This window comes from Epargyreus clarus, unplaced genomic scaffold (assembly GCF_041222505.1).
Source record: "Epargyreus clarus isolate Ecla_fem2 unplaced genomic scaffold, WU_Ecla_fem_2.2 ptg000031l, whole genome shotgun sequence".
Classification (NCBI taxonomy): Eukaryota; Metazoa; Arthropoda; class Insecta; order Lepidoptera; family Hesperiidae; genus Epargyreus; species Epargyreus clarus.
In genome coordinates this window covers 5607447-5627270 of record NW_027332236.1, presented here as the reverse complement: position 1 = coordinate 5627270, position 19824 = coordinate 5607447, and the positions used below count along the sequence as shown (strand labels likewise).

The 19824-nt window shown below is 34.7% G+C and overlaps 2 protein-coding genes across 4 annotated transcripts in view; one reads left to right on the top strand and one right to left on the bottom strand.

Annotated features, from left to right (window-relative positions):
- Positions 1-19824, bottom strand: part of anne (polyamine-transporting ATPase anne boleyn) — a 43927-nt gene that overhangs the window by 9809 nt on the left and 14294 nt on the right. The window contains exons 1-11 of one of the 3 annotated variants that reach the window (XM_073089749.1): positions 9134-9532; positions 8880-8991; positions 7152-7319; positions 6523-6593; positions 5918-6027; positions 5280-5442; positions 3319-3523; positions 2863-3049; positions 1566-1701; positions 832-997; positions 222-422 (exon numbers count right to left, since the gene is read on the bottom strand). In XM_073089749.1, coding sequence (XP_072945850.1) covers positions 222-422; positions 832-997; positions 1566-1701; positions 2863-3049; positions 3319-3523; positions 5280-5442; positions 5918-6027; positions 6523-6593; positions 7152-7319; positions 8880-8987 — 1515 coding nt within the window. In that variant the 5' untranslated portion in view covers positions 8988-8991; positions 9134-9532. Of the gene's footprint in view, positions 1-221; positions 423-831; positions 998-1565; positions 1702-2862; positions 3050-3318; positions 3524-5279; positions 5443-5917; positions 6028-6522; positions 6594-7151; positions 7320-8879; positions 9069-9133; positions 9533-9829; positions 9902-19824 lie in introns of those variants that run through there. The other 2 variants (XM_073089750.1, XM_073089751.1) reach the window with 2 other exon arrangements.
- Rpb10 (DNA-directed RNA polymerases I, II, and III subunit Rpb10) lies at positions 10641-13430 on the top strand. Its single transcript, XM_073089866.1, has 4 exons — positions 10641-10664; positions 10696-10794; positions 11254-11357; positions 12321-13430. Exons 3-4 carry the CDS (start codon positions 11263-11265, stop codon positions 12427-12429), a joined length of 204 nt encoding a protein of 67 aa, XP_072945967.1. The 5' UTR covers positions 10641-10664; positions 10696-10794; positions 11254-11262; the 3' UTR covers positions 12430-13430.

Sequence of the window (19824 nt, the reverse complement as noted above, 5' to 3'; positions counted from 1 at the left end):
CCATAGTGATTGGTCTAATTGAAATATTTATATTTCTGTCATTTATTATTTACATCAAAATACTAACTGAACATTACAGATTTTTGACATAATGCCTTTAATTAGTTTTACAAGAATTAAGTGATTAAACATAGTCGCTAGGTGTATTAAATATTTCATTAATGGAATAGATCAATAAAGTTCACTCAAAATAAACCAAAATAAACTATCATGATACATACCTTATCAAAGCATATACAATCAAGCGAGCCGCTAACATTAACAGCTCTTGTGTTCAAACAGGCAACTCTGGCTCGTTTTAATCTCGCGACCGCATACAACCGGCCAACCGTCATAGCCGCGGGTAAAGCTGGCGGTACCACTATCGTGATGATGTCCAGCGCTTTGATCACTATGTCGCGAGCCGTGAGGGCTCTGTAGGTCTACGGGGATAAAAGAAACGCTTATGTTTATTATTACAGAATTGCGGAGATATTAAGAGATAGGGAAGAGAGAAGAGTAATCACACAAGACACACACAAACACGAGCACATACATACGGATTTAAGGAGTAAGATAGAGTGCGCGTACATACTAAACGTAAACGTGAAATACTCACATCGATAGTGACATGCAAACACACCCAAAAACTAGGTCTAAAAAGAGGATGAAGGTTTAAAAGAAAGACACATAGACACATACGCCTTCCAAGGGACACAAACCCAGAAAGGAACATGACAAAAAAGAGAAAAAGTCAACACACACACACACAGATACGCTTGCACACATACATACACAATTTAATAAAATTTGCCGTAACTTATGACTCTGACAGTAAGTCCAAAAGCTCACCTTGAGCGCGACGGTGTAGCCAAGGCCGATGGCAGCGATGCAGGCGAGGATTAAGATGAATTTATAAGAATCACGATCAAACTTGAAGTCCGCAGGCACCGGGTATAGAATGCTGCGCACTAACTGACCCTTACTCGTGTTGTATCCTGTTCGCAGGACCAATGCTCTACAAACAAAAAAAATTATAAATATATTATTTCATTCCTACTTAGCAATTCATTCTTACTCGTTCGTTCTCGTTCTCACTTGTTCATTCGTTGAACAAGCGAAAAAAATGTTAGTAAATCTTGTTTTTTGTATAAAAAAGTAAATACACAAACTATTGGATGCAAAGTGGTCTTGGACGGGATTATAGAGATTTTCTTCTTATTATTTATTTATTTATTTATTTATTTATTTATTGCTTCATTAACAAAATTACATGCAACAAAACTTATAGATAACACAGGCCAAAAAAGAATAACATGGAATTTCAATTAGAAATGAAGACAGCTAGCATATAAGAATACATAAACACACATAGATGTACACAACTAATAACATAACAAAAAATACATAAAAATTGGAAATTAAAAGGTTGCCTAAAGTTTAAAAAGAAAAAAAAAAGAACAGGAATTACACAGCTTGTAGATTTGGATGGCTAGGAATGGGGTGCAAGACTCTATATATTTTTCTTTTGAAGGCTTAAATTCCGTTCCGTTCATTATTTAGTTAGGACAATAATTTCACTGTACCTGACAGGTTCATTGTTGTAATATCTCGTCTGTATGACTTTAGTGCCGCAGAACAGCACGCTCGAGCTATGTTCCTTCAGGTCGAATGTTTTGTCGATACGCTGGAGCGCTGTTTTCGTTACTGGCACAGATTCACCTGTAAACAAACATATATTTATAAATAAAAGTATTACTTATCGACATAATAAACGAATTTCTCTCTATTTAATGGCCCACGAAACTAATATTTCGTTTTTTCCGTCATCAAAATTTTAGACCCTACTTTCAAATGTAGTCTGCCATTCCGGGAAAGCATGAGGGAAAGCATGAAATGTACAACTTGGGGGAGTCAGTAAAAGGTATCCCGATAGTACCTTACCTTACCTTTAAGCATACTCCCCGTAATGACTATACTTACAATAAGCACACTCCCAAAACCCACCATTTTTAAAGGTAGAACCCTTTGTGGTTCGACTCCGGCGGCACCACCGCCACACTTGTTTCTGCGTTAAGAGAGACATAGTTTTCCGAGGCGTTCCGGCTTAGTCCTCAGGGGTAGCGGCGCATCTGTGGTCGACCTCAGGTAGGAATAACTAATCCTATCTGGGGTTGCTTACAGATGTCCAAAGGCGGTAATAGAGACCATCAGGTGGACTGCATGCTCGTCTGCTACTCCTATGTTATAAAATACTCAACACAACACTATGCTCACAGTGAGCACACTCCCCGAGCCCCCACTCACCAGTGAGCATGCTCTCGTTCAGTATGGCCGCGCCGGTGAGCAGCACGGCGTCGCAGTGCATCATGCAGCCGTGCGGGGGCAGCACCAGCACGTCGCTCACAACACTATGCTCACAGTGAGCACACTCCCCGAGCCCCCACTCACCAGTGAGCATGCTCTCGTTCAGTATGGCCGCGCCGGTGAGCAGCACGGCGTCGCAGTGCATCATGCAGCCGTGCGGGGGCAGCACCAGCACGTCGCTCACAACACTATGCTCACAGTGAGCACACTCCCCGAGCCCCCACTCACCAGTGAGCATGCTCTCGTTCAGTATGGCCGCGCCGGTGAGCAGCACGGCGTCGCAGTGCATCATGCAGCCGTGCGGGGGCAGCACCAGCACGTCGCTCACAACACTATGCTCACAGTGAGCACACTCCCCGAGCCCCCACTCACCAGTGAGCATGCTCTCGTTCAGTATGGCCGCGCCGGTGAGCAGCACGGCGTCGCAGTGCATCATGCAGCCGTGCGGGGGCAGCACCAGCACGTCGCTCACAACACTATGCTCACAGTGAGCACACTCCCCGAGCCCCCACTCACCAGTGAGCATGCTCTCGTTCAGTATGGCCGCGCCGGTGAGCAGCACGGCGTCGCAGTGCATCATGCAGCCGCGCGGGGGCAGCACCAGCACGTCGCCGGGACACAGCGAGCGGCTGTCCACGGTGTGCCCGCCCCACAGCTGGACTGAGTCGTGGGCTTCTACGGTCGCTCGGAGACTTTCTTGGTTCTGACAGATAGTGTCAATTTTAAAGAAAGGTATGACAATCGCACTGGCACTGAAGATTCCATAACAAAAATGCCGATTTCAGCATTTATCACTAATACTTGGTTCGCGATTTGAAAAGGACACAACTTTATAAAAAACTAAGCTTTTTTTCGAATTCTAAAGGGACAGAAACTTAATAATATATTCTATGTTATAGCATATATCAAATTTTCATGATCTGATAAGAATAACAAACATTACATTATTGATCATAATATGGCAACACTAACCTTCTTAGTCTGTATAACAGATGTAGCAACACCAAACGTCGACATCAGTACAACGGCTACACAATAGTAATAGTAAGGTTCTGCCAACCATACAGCTATGGTAAAGAGTTGAAACACGTAGAATGGATTGAATACTTCCAGGATAATCAGAGTCATAATGCTTTGCACCGGTACTTTGATCTCGTTTAAACCATATATATTTAACCTGGAAATAAAGATTAATTATTAAATGGTGTTGCTTGAGAGAATCATATAACTAATTTTGGTGAGGTAGCGCTGCCAGCGCTCTGGGCGCTATCCCAAAAGTAGGGGATTTGGATGACATCTTTATTTTATAAATATAATTTATTATTTAATTTCACGAGTATTTACTTTTAGTTAATTTTAATTTACTTAGTATTATATTTATATTATTATTGCAATCTTTAGCAATAGAACACAAGAACAGTGTGTCTACTCACTTATGTGTTAAAACAAAGAAGTGCAGTGTCAGAGGACGCCACCTTCATTATATGATTATTTAGCAGTTTAAGTTAGCGTAGAATTACTCATTAGTCTTAAATTAGGCTAGATCGTAATTAATATAAAGTACTCACTTGGTACTTTATACGAACAAAAAAAAAGTATTATATTTTTATTATTATTGCAATCTTTAATGTTAATAAAAAAAAATATAAAAAAAAATTGTTACTTAAACAAGCTTAATGGAACCATTTATTAAAGATAAGGTGTGAATGGCAAACTTAGACTTAATTTTGGGAGATTGATTCCAAAACCTATACCTAGTCATTAAAATCAATGATTATCTATTATAATGAATTTAATAACTCCAAAAATCTTATGGCGGTTCTATATTAACTTAGTAACGGTTATCAGGTCTGTTAGGTCAATGTAACAATTGCTAGGTAACATTATATTGGTAAACATTACACAAGAACATAAAATATATAATAAATGAAGCGTGTTATTTATCAACATTACAATGTTAGCGCTATTTTTATATAACGCAAAAGGGCAACCACATTTAGTACTTTATTAATGAGACTGCTAGAACCAGATTGGCCTAACTGCATTTTAATGACTTTTGACTTATCTGTAGTTTCGTAATTTAAAAATGTTGCACACTTTTACTTGTCTCCATATTGTAAATCATGTTTTTTGTAGTTAGACTACTTTCGTTCTAACAGCCTCCAACATTATTATTATTTTTCTATGCCCGTTGCTGGGCACGGGTCTTGTAACAGAGTAAGAGGGATTTCTGCCATAGTACACCGCGTCAATCAAATACGAATTGGAAAACTTCACACATCTTTCCAAGCTTTCTTTTTAAATATCAGCTGTAGGTTTCCTATCCATATTTTCTTTTATCGCAAGGCAAGTGATAATTCATTTCTAATACACACATGACTTACAAAAATCGAAGATAGGATTAGAAGGAGCGTGCCTTGGATTTGAACCCGGGACCCCCATGAGTTACAATCATTAGGCTATCACTGTTTTATTATTGCTATACGTAATTATAATAATCGTGCCTCTCACTCACATTGTGTTTCGCTATTAGTTAAGACAGTTTTATGTGCAAATAACGTATTCTATAACATTGTTGGAAAGGTGTGTTGTTGTTTGTTGGTAGTAAATAAAGATTTTCAATAACAATTCACCATCACATTAACACACGTCAACTCCAGTCTCCCAGTCTTATTTTGTCATAATAGCAGACGAGCATGCAGTCCACCTGATGGTAACTGACTACTTCCGCCTATGGGCAGGGTTTGACACTGCTGTCATGAGGTTGACATAGATGTGGCTTTGGTGCCGCCGAAGTCGAACCACAAAGGGTTCTACCACCTTCAATTACTGCCTGTTACAAACTATCTTATTTCTAAAGGATCTTTAGTAGGCAAAAATTTGATAGACTAAATTAATTAATAATGGGCCTAAAACATCTTAACCCCACTCACCCTCTAAGCCGCCGCTCAGCGCTGGGGGGCGCAGTGGCCAGTGCATGGAGCTGCGCGCACGTGGCGCCGCGCTCCACCCCCGCCAGCCGCGCCCACTGCGCCCGCACACCCTCCCACACCAACACTTGCTTCTTGTGACGGAAGTACCTGTACTCTTGTACGTCTGAGGGGTTGAAATTATTCGTCGTTATTAAATCCCACTGCTGGGCATGAATGTTAAAATATAGTTAAAGATTATAGTGTACATGGTTTTTATGTGGATCAGGCGCATTATACAATACATACTACACACATCAGATGAAAAATTAGCAATCAAATATAACCAAAATGAAAGTTAAAGATATCGACCTTTTGAACATTAATAAACTTTGCCTCAACTACCAATGAAATATAAAAAATGTATTTATATGTTTTTAACGATAACTTATCAAAATCAAATAATTGTTACAACTTAAGCACACTTCTATTATATGTTCATTATATTGCAAGAGATAAATAGGTAAAAGCCTTCGTAAATGGAAATTGAAAATGGAATTGAAATTGGAAACAATTACAAAATGATTCTCCATCACAACAAAATAACACAAAAACTCTAATGATGAATGGGATACTATGTAAATAATATTGTAAATACTTACTCATGGTGGTTCCATCATCCAAATGCAGAGGAGTGTATAACTCCTGGGCATGGTGAATATGCTCATTGTCACCCACAATTTCATCTTCAAAACCTTCGTTTAATAATCCACTGTAAGTAAAAATGTATTAGTGATTAGAATATCACATTATACCAAATATTAATCTTAAGAATGAATAAAGGTCCTTTGTGCATCGACTCCGGAAGCCCCACGTCATTTTTTATATGTAACCTAACGATAAGGCAGACGGGCTACCTGATGGAAAGCAGTCACCGTCGCCTATGGACATTTGCAACACCAGAGGAGTCGCCAATGCATCGCCGGCTTTGAAGGAGAGCTCTTTTTACACCCCTTACCTATTTCTGCCTAACAACAGCAGTCTCAAGTACTACTGTGGTCTGGTTTGAAGGATGCATACAGGGAGATATACTTATCTGAAGTATTCTAATTTAATCCTTAGGGCTAGCAACACATCTGACTAACTTTGGGTAGGAACATTATCTTATCTGGGGTTACTACAATCTTATATGTTTATCAGGTGAACTGCATCGTTCTCTATTTCTACAGTATAAAAGTAGAAAAATGATTAAGATATATTAACCCACCTTGTGTCTGCTATATTTTTGTCTAATATTCTGTGTATGTAGAAAGTCTTGCATTTCTTTTGATATGTTTCCTGTGAAAATAATTTGTTCTGTTAAATTAAATCGAAAACAAATAAACTACTCCACTCTTATTGTTACTACATTACGTTACAGGTTCTCGCCCAGTTTAGGCAACTGAAGATAACTATTATGTCCAATCTTACTATAATGTTACCCTACACATAATAACATTGTGTATTAAAATAGTGTTACTTTATGAAATAAATATTTTTATTATTTATTTATTATACTCATATTGTTATTCATTATTTTGTCTTTATATTTTGATGTTTTTTATATTTTACTAGTACAATAAAGTTGGGTTACTTAAGAATTTGTTATATAAGTTTAGAATTATCGAACATTTAATTAACAAAGTCACTGAATACTAATTATTTACAATCCTACATCAGTGGATTTTGTAGGTGGCATAATTTTTTAGTCTGCTAGTATATCTTAAAGTATATAGAAATAAATAAAAACACTTCTATGTGTGCACGAAATGCACATATATGAGATTTTGCTAGTGTATCTATTTTCTATCTATTATCTATTTTCTATCCATATATAAAATAAAACCTTCCACTCACTATAACTAAAACCTGGTCGGCGAGTTGAAAGCAGCATCTCACACACGTAGCATACAGCAGCCAGGTGGGACACCAGTGGAACAGCAGGAATGGGATGCCACAGGTGATCACCGATAGGATGTATACCAATACTGTCCGCCATCGGCATTTTCTGTAGCCAATTACCACCTAAAAATTTTATTTAAATTTTAGTTTTCAACGGGATAATAGGGGGCTTTTCAAAAAGGGTGCAAAAAGAGGTTTCTCATCCAACGCAGGCTATGCATTGGCGACTCCTCTGGTGTTGCAAATATCCATAGGTGGAAATGACTACATTCCTTCAGATAGCATGGCTGCTTAATTCTTAGGTTAAACAATATTAAAACGTTGATTTAGACAGTTGTATAGTCCGCGCCAAACTGCTAGTCCGCTCCGAATATACAACATGAAGAATATACGCAACAAGAGAATTAAAACGAATCGCGTCGCAATAGCAAATTGCAGATGCAATAGCGGGATGAATACAGCGCGGGACCCTCCCGGCACCAGTCCGCTGCCCGCTCTCGCTCGCGGGTACAGAGCTGCGTTAGTAAGCTGGCGGCAAAAACTTCAGAGCGGACTAGCAGTTTGGCGCAAACTATACTAGTATACAAATTGTCAGTTACAATATTTGTTTTCCTTCTACTACTGGATCAGAAAACAGTCTCAATTAAGAAAATCTGGCAAGAAACACAGCAAGTTTGCTTATTATTTTCCTTATTCTATTTATGGACAGACACAAGTAACCAAACATTTTAATACACATTAGTCTACAAACTACTATAAATATAACAAAGTCTCCTGCCACCACCTGTCTGTCTTTCATAAACATTATAAACTCACTTTTTCACCATGAGATTAAACCATGGGAAAGGTATAGATTTGCAATTTATTAGAATTTTGTGTAAACAGCCTGAAATATGCCAATGAATGTTATACCATGGAAATATGATGCATCAGAATTATAATATTACTTTACGACAAAATAATTAGAATTCTACATATTATGCTATTATAATCAAATGAAGCCCAGACAGAGCTAATGACATAACATTAAAGACTAGAGCAAAGGAGTAAATCGGATATTGTCTTTGATATTGCAAAGGTTCCTTGGAATTTAGTCCACACTTTACTTTTTTTTATAATATTGAAGAACCAAATGGGTATATATCAGTATGTAGGTATCAGGATATAATACATGATTCAGTGGTATCACACATGATAGAATTCATAATGGTTAGTCTGTTATGTTATTAAGGTTATCTCAGAGAGATAAGCTAATGTTTTGCATTAAAGAGGAAGTAGGTAGAGTATTTCTATTTACTTATCTATAAAAATGAAAACAATTTAATATTTTAATAACAAACAATACATGGATTTTAAACACAAATAGATTTTAATTCTTAATTAAGTAATATTTCCTAATGTCATGCACTCATTAATTAAAATTTTACTAAAATATGAATTTTATATTAGTAATTTTTCTACTAGACTATGACTAGACTATAATCCAAAATATTCTTATTTTGAAAGGGAGCATTTGTCTAGCAGTTAGGCAGTAATTGAATACGAATTTAAAATAAATGAAACTTTCAAATACAGTCTTAAAGTTAATATATTGTGTTAAACAATTATGAGTTTGTTACAAAGATCCTGTAAAACAAAATTTTATTTAAAAATATCCGTTAGTAATTCTTATACGATTTTTACCTGGTCGAAATCTGGATCAGTGTGAATTTTTTGATGTGTGATTTCAGGTAATGTGTTTCTTCGTGATTCATTTTGTATCAATGGCTGATTGTCGTCTTCAGAGTCCATATTTCTTTGGTATTTAGTAAGGAATAATATCTATGTTAGATCTACATAATATGCTAATTTTTAAGTATCTAAAGAATCATGCTAAAATGTAAATAAATGTTCTGTATACATCGAAATTGCAAATACATATTTAGAAAATTACTCACATTTTTTTAGTCCACTTATTTCAATTCTTCAACACTTAATTGATTTTTACATATAACATACCTATGAACCGAAATATTCTGCCAAATATTTTATTAGATGAAAAAATCTTCTAAACTTTAAGTAAATGCAATCATAAATTGGGCGTTGCTAGCACGAAACGTTCATATCTAGTACATTACTGAACAAACTATTACACAATAGAAACAATAAAAATCAGTTCATTAACAATAACAATGTAAACATATGGGGTTTAATATCTTAGAGAATAAATAATGATTAGTAATTTTGAATTTGTCTTTGTTATAGAAAAAGATACGTATAACTACGATTACATTAAGTCATATTATTAAATAAATAAATAAAAAAGTAAAGAAAAGAGACACAACCGTTCCCCCAATCCCCTTATTATTTGACTATTGTGATTTGAATTTGACAGTTTGACACCTAAGATTTTGACAAATCTTGAAATGGCAGTAAGTGACATTCAATTTGACGTTCATAAAATCGTTCATCAACATATATACATGAATAATAATTTAAACAAAACTACACATATTATTCTAAACTAAATTAAGTATTATATACCTATAATACCTATACAAAAACATTAATTAATGACAAATTGATGTAATAAAGTTGTACATAAAATTTTAGACTTGTAGATTTTTTAAGGGACTGATTAAATTTAAACTTACCATTTGACTCTCGTCAAGTGTGATGTGTTGTTCCATACTTAGAGTCATTTTCTAGTCAATTTGATTCGAAATCTGAAACAAAATAATATAGTCTTATAACGTTTAAATATGACAAATTATTTAGTATTTATTTTAGTCAATTTCTGATTCAATATTGACACACGAACCGCATAAATAAAGTACATTCGTTCAACTTCGTACAATCATGGAGATGTGCGTAGTTAAAACTGATTGCGACCGCAACGCGTTATAGTTTAAGAGCTCAGTGTAAAAGCAAACATGCAAATGAAAGTATAATACTACTACGCCGGCGTTGTAAATAAATACAAAAACGAAAACATTTAACTGATGGATAAATCTATTAGTTAAGTTTAAATACAGAACGCTATTATTTACTTCATATTCTGCGTATAAATTACAATAAGATGGAAACACATTTTGCAACTTCCTTAGAATATTTTATGAGGCTTTCGATGAACTAAATAATATGTTAAAAAGCATCTTATATCGAGTTCCATTTTTCTATACGTGCGCTTGGAGTAGTTGCAGATGAATAGCATGTAGTTGCCCATCGACAGCAGATGCCGACTTTGTGTAGTTCAAGTGGCAACTGTATGCAGTCATTACCATAAATATCAATTACAAAACTGTTCGTCTGAATAAGCCCTTATTTTTTTATTAAATCTATCATCTATGGTTAGATGAAATGCGCACACGTCCGGTAAGTCAATTCGATGACTTTTGTCTTTTATTTCATTATCTGTTACCACTCAACAACATTATGGTTCAGAATTGTCACTCTTGTCAGTGTCATATTGTCAGTTCGTTTGTGACATAGAGTATTATTATATACATGGTTTGTGACAACGTGAATGAGATTTTTGTTGTGTTCATTTCGATTTCAGTTTATATATTTATTTACGGTACACTACAAAGACATTTAAGGATTGAAAACATTATCTCAGGTAATGCCTTTAGAAACTATTTATGTGCTGTTTTCAGAAAAAAATTGCAGTTAATAAATACAAACATAACCTAAATATGAGGCAATGTATATAATATATTGTATTTAAAACCTATTTTAATGTATATTAGTCTTATATGTGGCTTCATATATAAGCGGTCCTAGATGAAGTTTATCACAGATGCATTGCCATTCCTGAGGATAAATATAAGTCAGTCAGTATTTACCTACTTCCACTGAAACCTTAGAATTGCTTAACACTAACAAATATAATGTTCCTGGTAGAAAAATACTGGTCATCAAAATATGAAGTTAATTTTAAGCTTAAATGAACCATAGTTTAATTATCATAATGTGACCATAGATATTCTAATACAGATATATTTAAATCAATGAGAACTTTAATATTTTATATTATATATACACATATTAAAACTAATTATTAATATCATAATTTCAGAGTATCAAAATGATAATCCCAGTCCGGTGCTTCACTTGCGGCAAAGTTATAGGCAACAAATGGGAGGCCTACTTAGGTTTGCTACAGGCTGAATACACAGAAGGGTAAGTCTGATCAGAATTTTTATGGAATGTAGAACACATTTATGACATTTGTTATGTTATTTTATATAATATTTTATATATGAATGCTCCTGTGTTGGATCTTATGTATCACAATTTGATTGACAAAGATTGAAAGTAAGCCTTGCCATACAACATATTGCAAATTAACCAAAAAATTGCAAAAAGGCATTAACCCATTTCTGTCCCACTGCCCTGCCAGTTTCCTCTCTGAATGCGAAGAATTCAACCATAGTCCACCGTACTGGCCAAGTGCATATTGGTGGACTTCAAATACCTTTGAGTATGTTTTCCTTCCATTTCCTTCACTGTTACAGCAAGTTATATTTATTCTTAATATGCACATTACTTTGAATAATCAGAGGTGCATGCCTGGGATTTGAACCTCGGACCACTACATCTACATCGAGATGCTGAGTTTCTACCGGTAGATTATCACTGTTTATATTTCACAGATTTTTTTTCAACCTTAGGCCACTTAACCCCAGAATGAAATACTTAGGTCACTTTTATTGCTCTTCAAAGAGGCATTGAAACATATTGTGTGGCAGTGATGTTGTACAAATGTTTGCTTTTCTGACAAAACATATTTTACTATACACATTATGACTTTGTAAGTACAGCTAAGCCAACCATAAGGAAAGATTAAAGAAATAAGAATGTCTAAATGTTGTACTAAGTTGTTTGACATTTATACCACTTTGTTGCTACGTTGTTGTTTTGCCATGTACCAGTCACAGGCATGTGTATCTACCTAAAGTACTTTTTTACACATTTACATTTTTCATTTTTATTATTTACATGTAGATCGTAAAGTGAATACTATTATTTATATATTTTATAATGCTTACTTTTTAAGGAACAACAACAACTTTTTTCTTTTACTATCTACTTATTTTACTACTTCTTTATCATAATTTATTAATTTATGTAATTTATTTACAGTGATGCTTTGGACGCTCTTGGATTAAAGAGGTACTGCTGCCGACGGATGCTGCTTGGGCATGTGGATCTGATTGAAAAACTTCTTAACTATGCGCCTTTAGAAAAATAAAAATGTTTATATAATAGATAAGAAAAGAAACAAAGATAAGGATTAGGGTAAAAATCTTGTGATTTACATTTATAATGTGGCTTATGAGGATGATGGATAAATAGGTGTGATACAAATTGTAATACATATGTGCATGTATGTATGTTAGTACAACCTCTTTGAACCTGTTAGGTGCTAATTTTTGTTAAATTGTTAAGGATGTAATTGTGCAGTGTCCTTTTTGTCAGCAGTTACACTAACACAAGTGCACTTTGTAATTCAATTTCCACTTAAAAATAGCAGTTTAATGATTAATTGGTAGAAAATAAAATCCTTTTATTGTCAGAGGATCATAATTAGTAAATGTGATATTTTTACTGCTGTTTTCTGTTTAATACTGCCTCATGCCGAAATAACTCAAGTATAATCTTACAGAACTAAATGTATTTCAAATGAGAAGTATATTTTTTAACCGTGCATCTTGGCATATGATCTTGAATTTTTAACCTTAGCGTGATTATATACATAATGAAACCCTCATTTTCTGTAATCCTGTGTTATTACATAGATTAATGCAAAGATGTAATAAACTTTATGAAATAACAACCATAATCACACAAAGGAAGTAATAATATTTTATTTTTTGTTTAACAATTAATGTAAATTTTATAGACTGGATAATAAAAACTATACAGGTTCAAAAGATTGTTTATAATATAAATGTAATAGTACATTACAATACGAGGACGAAAAATTTTTTTCTGACAAGTGTGAGTTGGCAGGCCGAGCCGCAGGCGAGGACTGCAATCACACGAGTCAGAAAAACATTTTTCGTCCGCGTGTTGTATAAAATTTTATATTACGGGGTCGGAAATGGGGGTTTTGCGCACGCGAAGCGTGCGTAAAACGTCCATTTACGCACGCCGTGATATAAAAGTAATTTTATGCCCTTTTTCATAAAAATGTAGAATAAGACAGTGATTATATCTTAAGTTCTTGGTAATACAGTTATGAAGTAAAACCATTTATTTTTTATTACTCCTTGTATGGGTGACCCAGTGCAGTATGTTTAGATACTTCAAGTAAACATCCTTTTAATTAACTTCTAATATTTTTATATGTATCATTGCAATTTCCTAAGATAATTCATAATTGCAATTGCAGTTTGGGTAATATCAAGTAAAGTTACGTATCCGTTAAAAATATCGTTAGAACTATTTGTGGTTTGGCTCCGGCGGCACCACCGCCACACCTATTTCTGGCTCATGACAGTAGTGTTAAGCTCTGCTGTGTTCTGGTTTGAAGGGTGTGGTAATGGAAACATACTTTTCCATCTGTGGCCGACCTTAGGTACGAATATCTAATCCTATCTGGGGTTAATTACAGATGTCCATGGGCGGCGGTGGCCACTTACCATCAGGTGGACTGTATGCTCGTCTGCTACTCCCATATTATAAAAAAAGCATAGTGGACATAACTTTGTAGTGTCAAAGGGAACATAAAATATACCTACATTGTTTTTACAACTACAATACCACAAAACACAGTCTGTGATATGGTTTGAGAATATATTTTTAGTACGTAGTCATATGTACGTAGTAAATACAATATCTACAATTTAAACTGCATTTTTCCCAGTCAATCTACTGTTAATGTTGTACTACGTTAGCGTGTAGTAACACGCAAAGCAATGCGTGTGTTCGAACAATCGTGGGAGATCTATTATCTCAGTGTTGATGAAGTATTATGTAGGTACTCGTACCTACCATCCGTTTTATTTTTGTATGCACATATTCATATATTGAATTGATATGTAGTCCACCCGAAGAAGTGACTTATGCCAACGATAATCCTTGGGTAGGACTCTTATAAATGGGGTCTTATATGGGGTTGATTATAGATGTCCATGGGCGCAATAACATTTCATCAAGTGGACTACAGGCTCATTTGCTAACTTTAATAAAATTAAAACATCTCTACTACTCCTCTAACTCTGAAAATACTTAAGATCCACTACTTTATCTGCCACATAACCAACGCCTTTGTAATTTGTAATAAATGTAATTTTATATCCAAACAAAGCATGTCCAAAGTCATAGATTAGTCCAAAGTTGACGCATTGCGGGTTTGTCAAATATTTTTTTATTATTTAATTTCCCCTTTTTTTACACTTTTATTACTGGTAGGTATAACATAGTTAATTAAAAACAATTAAATATAATACGTATAAGTTATAAACGTCTAATCTGATAACATTACACCCTAGATTCACTCGAGTAAAGCGATGAGTATGTAAATACTCAGCAAATACTATAAAGAGTGCTTGCATTATATCTAATCTTGCTTACTATTTGTGTTTGAATTATTTTCGTATACTCATACTGTACGCCTTTAAAGTTGTTTTTATAACACCTGTGGGTCTAGTTAGGGCTGGTCCAATTTTAGGTAAAATAGGGGCGCTTAAATTTTAAACTTGGAGCTATTTTTTTATCACAATTATGTAAGAAATAGTATGGAATAAGAAACGGCACAACAATTTATACAAGTTGACAAGATTATGATGGAGGGTCTAATCTCGCATAATTTATTAAAATTGATACTTCATAGGCTACAGTCAGTTATTTAAATTACAGGGTAAAAAAAAAAATTAACACGATATCTATACTAATATTATAAAGAGGTAAACTTTGTTTGTTTGTTTGATTGTAATGAATCGGCTCAAAAACTACTGGACCGATTTTAAAAATTCTTTCACCATTCGAAAGCTACATTATCCACGAGTAACATAGGCTATATTTTATATGAAATATATTTGATAAATAGATTTTGAGGCGGTACAAAGTTTGCCGGGTAAGCTAGTGTTTAATAAAGTTTGTTTGGGACGCATCTCAAGTAATTTGAATAGAGCAAAATTTCAGGATTTTTAGGAAGATTTCAGCCACAATCCAACTAGGTGCATAGGTAAGAAGTTAAAACAAGTTATTTTTAAGATATCCGCCCACTTTACACCTACATGTTTGCTAACGGGATAAAATTGAAAGGAGTTATAATACTTAATACTTTTATTGGGTGGTCAGTCTCTCCTCTTACATCTTTGTCAATTAGTATCATAAATTCCAAAACTGTAGATTCTGGGGAATTCCTTTAGTACAAGCTTCCCTTTCACTAACGGTTTTTCATTTCTTAATTTTTTTTTTATAATATAAGGGTATCAGACGAGCATGCAGTCCACCTGATGGTAAGTGGCTACTGCAGCCCATGGACATCTGTAATGAACCCCAGATAGGATTAGATATTCCTACCTGAGGTTGGCCACAGATGCGCCGCTACCCCTGAGGACTAAGCTGGAATGCCTCGGAAAAGTCTATTTCCCTTACCACACCCTTCAAATCGGAACACAGCAGCGCCTAACACTGCTGTTATTAGGTAAAAATAGGTGTGGCGGTGGTGCCGCCGGAGTCGAACCACAACCCTTTGTGAACCCTTTCCACCACCTTCTGCTGTTATTAGGTAGAAATAGGTGTACATTTACCGCAACCCTAATATTATTAACTCCTAACATAGTGGCGGAACAAGGCTGTAAAATCATTGAATTATGAAAAATCTGGATGCATTTTAACTTAAGAAGTAAGAAAGTATTCGGACAATATGGGTAGGTACTCGCGCCACAATTTCTCAATGAAAAATCATTGAACAGGGCCGAATTGTGTCCTGCGCTGATATCATGCGTTAAAAATATATATTAGCATTTTGCAATTAGCGAAAATTTATTACCAAGATACTTATGTCGTAAAAGGGGTACCTATATCGCGAGTGGATTCATAGGTTGTTAAGCCTGAGCCCGTTGTAAGCTAAGTAGACACCGAAGCCGGTTTGGTAAGGCTAAACTTAAACCTAAATGCATAAATTTATATTTTCCTTGTATTTAACGTTTACGTAAAACAAAAATGTTAGATTTACAATCACTGTAATTTGCATTCATTATATAAATTTAAGTACCTAATTAAAACATACTTAGGTAGGTACTTTAATACTTGGTAAATTCAAGAAGTATGAAGGTATCATCATTTCTGTCTTATATAAATCTACGGTTGATATCCTTAAAATGCTTATTTTCATCGAGTTCTTAAAGGTAACTTGTTCGAAGGTGCTAGTTTACAGTTTTACTTTTCTAGGCGTTCGATCGTTCCATAAGTTACTACAAGTCACATTCGATCACAAAGTTTGTGATCGAATTCACCTAGGACCTACAGATGACCATTGCGCTAATCATATTATTCTATGCATTGAGCATAGATCGAATTGAAGAATGGTCTATAGACATCCAGTTAATAACATTTAAAATGAGGAGAATTGATCGTATAAGTACCCATATAATTCTTGTAAAAAGATAAATTACCACATGAACAAAAACAATGCATTGATAATTATAATTACTTATAATTTACCAAAGCGTTGCCATTGAGTATAAGGACAGAGATAAGACGCGACAGCCATTAAAATTATTAACACAGAGGTAATTTCTTTTCATTTTCCGCTTGCTTGTGGATTTGAAAAGTTAAATCTACAATCTGCTTTAATTTGCTGCGGTTAATAAACTAAGTTGTATCTGTTTTTGCACGACTCATGATGCGAAGCATCAGAGAGTGCTTTACGATCGAAAAATTTTTTTCGCTTCATTTTGGCGGCTATTTTTATTATTATAGCCTTGATAGTTCACGGAATCAAGATATTTTGCATACTATTGTCGAGATAATTTAATGGAGATTAATTCCATACTTTTTAAAAATTGATTTACTGCAATAGAATTGGAAAAAAACACCAAAATAGGTCAAAAAATTTTCCTGTCCGTCATGTGTGAAACCTGAAAACACTGTAACTTGTGAAAAAATCCATCATTTGAGTTAATTTTTTTTTTTTTAAATTCTAATCGACGATTTTAGGTCACTGAATGCGAATGATTAATTAATTCAGTGTCGTTTAATTGCCATTAATAAAAAACGAAAACTACAAGACTGTATTATATCTATAGATATTATGTACATTTATTCCACCAGGGGCGCTTGTGCAGTACCTTCTTCCTACTACAGCTGTTTTTTCGGCAATTAATTTTGAACGACTTAAGTTTTTTTTTTCTTATATTTCATAATTAAATGAGCATTATGAGTCGTGCACTTTTGGATTTTCCAAACTTTTTTTAAATACAACTATCTTTTATAACCTCTTAATGTATAGCTACATACGAGTAATAGATTAATGAGTTGTTGTGGTTAGCCCAGGCGTAACTTTAGCTCTTGATGTGCGCCTATGAAAATAGAAATACGTATATGGTGTATTAAAAACGATACTTAATTTTGCGACTAAAAGTTAACTTACGTCAGTCTACATAACGTTTTCTACGTTATGATAAAAGTTACATCAACATCGGCCATATGTCTATCAACATAAGTAATAAGCCCGATCAAACATTGAAAATATATTTATTTTAAAATCATAGCGATAGGAAATTAATTATTTATCCTTAAATAAATAAATTAACATACAAACAACAGATAATCTGTAGGTATTAGCTGTGACTCACTTAACCTTTTGCCATGACTTACTATAAGCCGTAAGGACAGTTACATCGAATATGGAGTGAGGTGGGCAGGTTGCAAAACTACCAAGTGTGGCACGTATTGTGTGGTTATAAATTAGACTGCCAAAGATGGTTCTCGTACCATTTGCATAAGTTCGACTACGATGGCACCACTTTTTTTTTTTTTTTTTTTATAATCTAAGGGTAGCAGACGAGCATGCAGTCCACCTGATGGTAAGTGGCTACTGCCGCCCATGGACATCTGTAATCAACCCCAGATAGGATTAGATATTCCTACCTAAGGTCGGCCACAGATGCGCTGCTACCCCTGAGGACTAAGCTGGAACGCCTCGGAAAAGTCTGTCTCCCTTACCACACCCTTCAAACCGGAACACAGCAGCGCTTAACACTGCTGTTATTAAGTAGGTAGAAATAAATGAAATGAGAAATGAGCTTCTTGTGTTAATTACTGCTGTGTTCTTAAATGAATGGCGAGCTATGTGTTGGAAGAATGGACCATGACAGGTAGAAGAGAGCTACCAACACTGGAAGGTAACACTAAAAGGGACAAGAAGATATAAGATGGCGGAAGTAAAAAGGATTAGGAGTTCAGGAAGAAAGTGTAATGTTTAATTTAGGCTTAGTAAATAAAAGAAGTAATAAAGTACATAATTGTGTTTCAACTAATACAACACTATGTCCCACGGTTTCATCCGCCTTTTACAATGCGTTTTGCGCGGAACACTAATTATTTTTATTAAAAGTATTAGGCTGAGTTACTCCGTATAACTTAATGTTAACTGCCACAGAAATCCTATAGAAACCGTTTCCAAAAAAAAGTGGGATCATAAAGGCAGACAAGAAATTTAATCATTGATTTTTTGAAATTTAAAGTTTTTTTTTAAATAATATAATACAGACACTTTCATTTATTGGTGCCTAAACCTGGTCACTAACTCTTGAAACTTCAGAGACCCTATTCATTGGACCCTGGAGACACGGAACTTTAAAAAACAGTTTTCAATTTATTTACGTTCTGTTTAAGCTGTAGGTAATGAAAGAACGACACGAAAATACTACTTCATATAGTATTGATTCAAGTACCTACGTACTTATCAAGTTAGATTAGTCATTAAAATCCCATTAATTTGAATATGTTGATTACAATAACAGTTTAAATAATAACACACCGATTCATGGGGTATACCCATTTACACATTATCTTTTTTGATAAACAATAAAAGCTGTAATGTAAACTATCATTAATATAAGATTTTGGCAACTATTTTGGAAACCACTTTGGAAAACGGTTGTTGGTATTTAAATAGTAAAAATAATTGAGTAAAACGTGTTTATCATTAATTTTATATCGTAACTAGCTGACGGCAAACGATGTGTTGCCATATAAATAAAAAAAATGTTAAGGGCGAACAACCATAAGGGTTGGGTTAACACTTAGGGGTATGAAAAATAGATAGTAGACGATTATCAGACCTACTGAATATGCATATAAAATTTGTGAAAATCGATAAAGCCGTTTCGGAGGAGTACCGTAACTAACATTGTGACACGAGAATTTTATATATAAGATAAAACATAAATAATAAAACCTACTCCTTACAAAATATGTATAAAGTATAGGTAAACACCGTTTATACACCATCGAGAATAATCTTAAATGTCTGACCTGAATTGTTTTGTGCATTGAAAGAATGGATTACTCAATTCCTATTACCCGCAGTCTCGCCCCAGTAATTCAGCTGAAGGTTGAAGGACAATGCAGCTGGTATACGGAACGGTGGGACGGAAACCACACCTTAAGCATCAAGGTCTTAACG

Bases quoted from the DNA above. Each gene is read 5' to 3' on its own strand.
- Rpb10 (XM_073089866.1), top strand. From the start codon at position 11,263: ATGATAATCCCAGTCCGGTGCTTCACTTGCGGCAAAGTTATAGGCAAC. The intron at 11,358-12,320 runs GTAAGTCTGATC...ATTTATTTACAG, and splicing joins CAGGCTGAATACACAGAAGG to TGATGCTTTGGACGCTCTTG.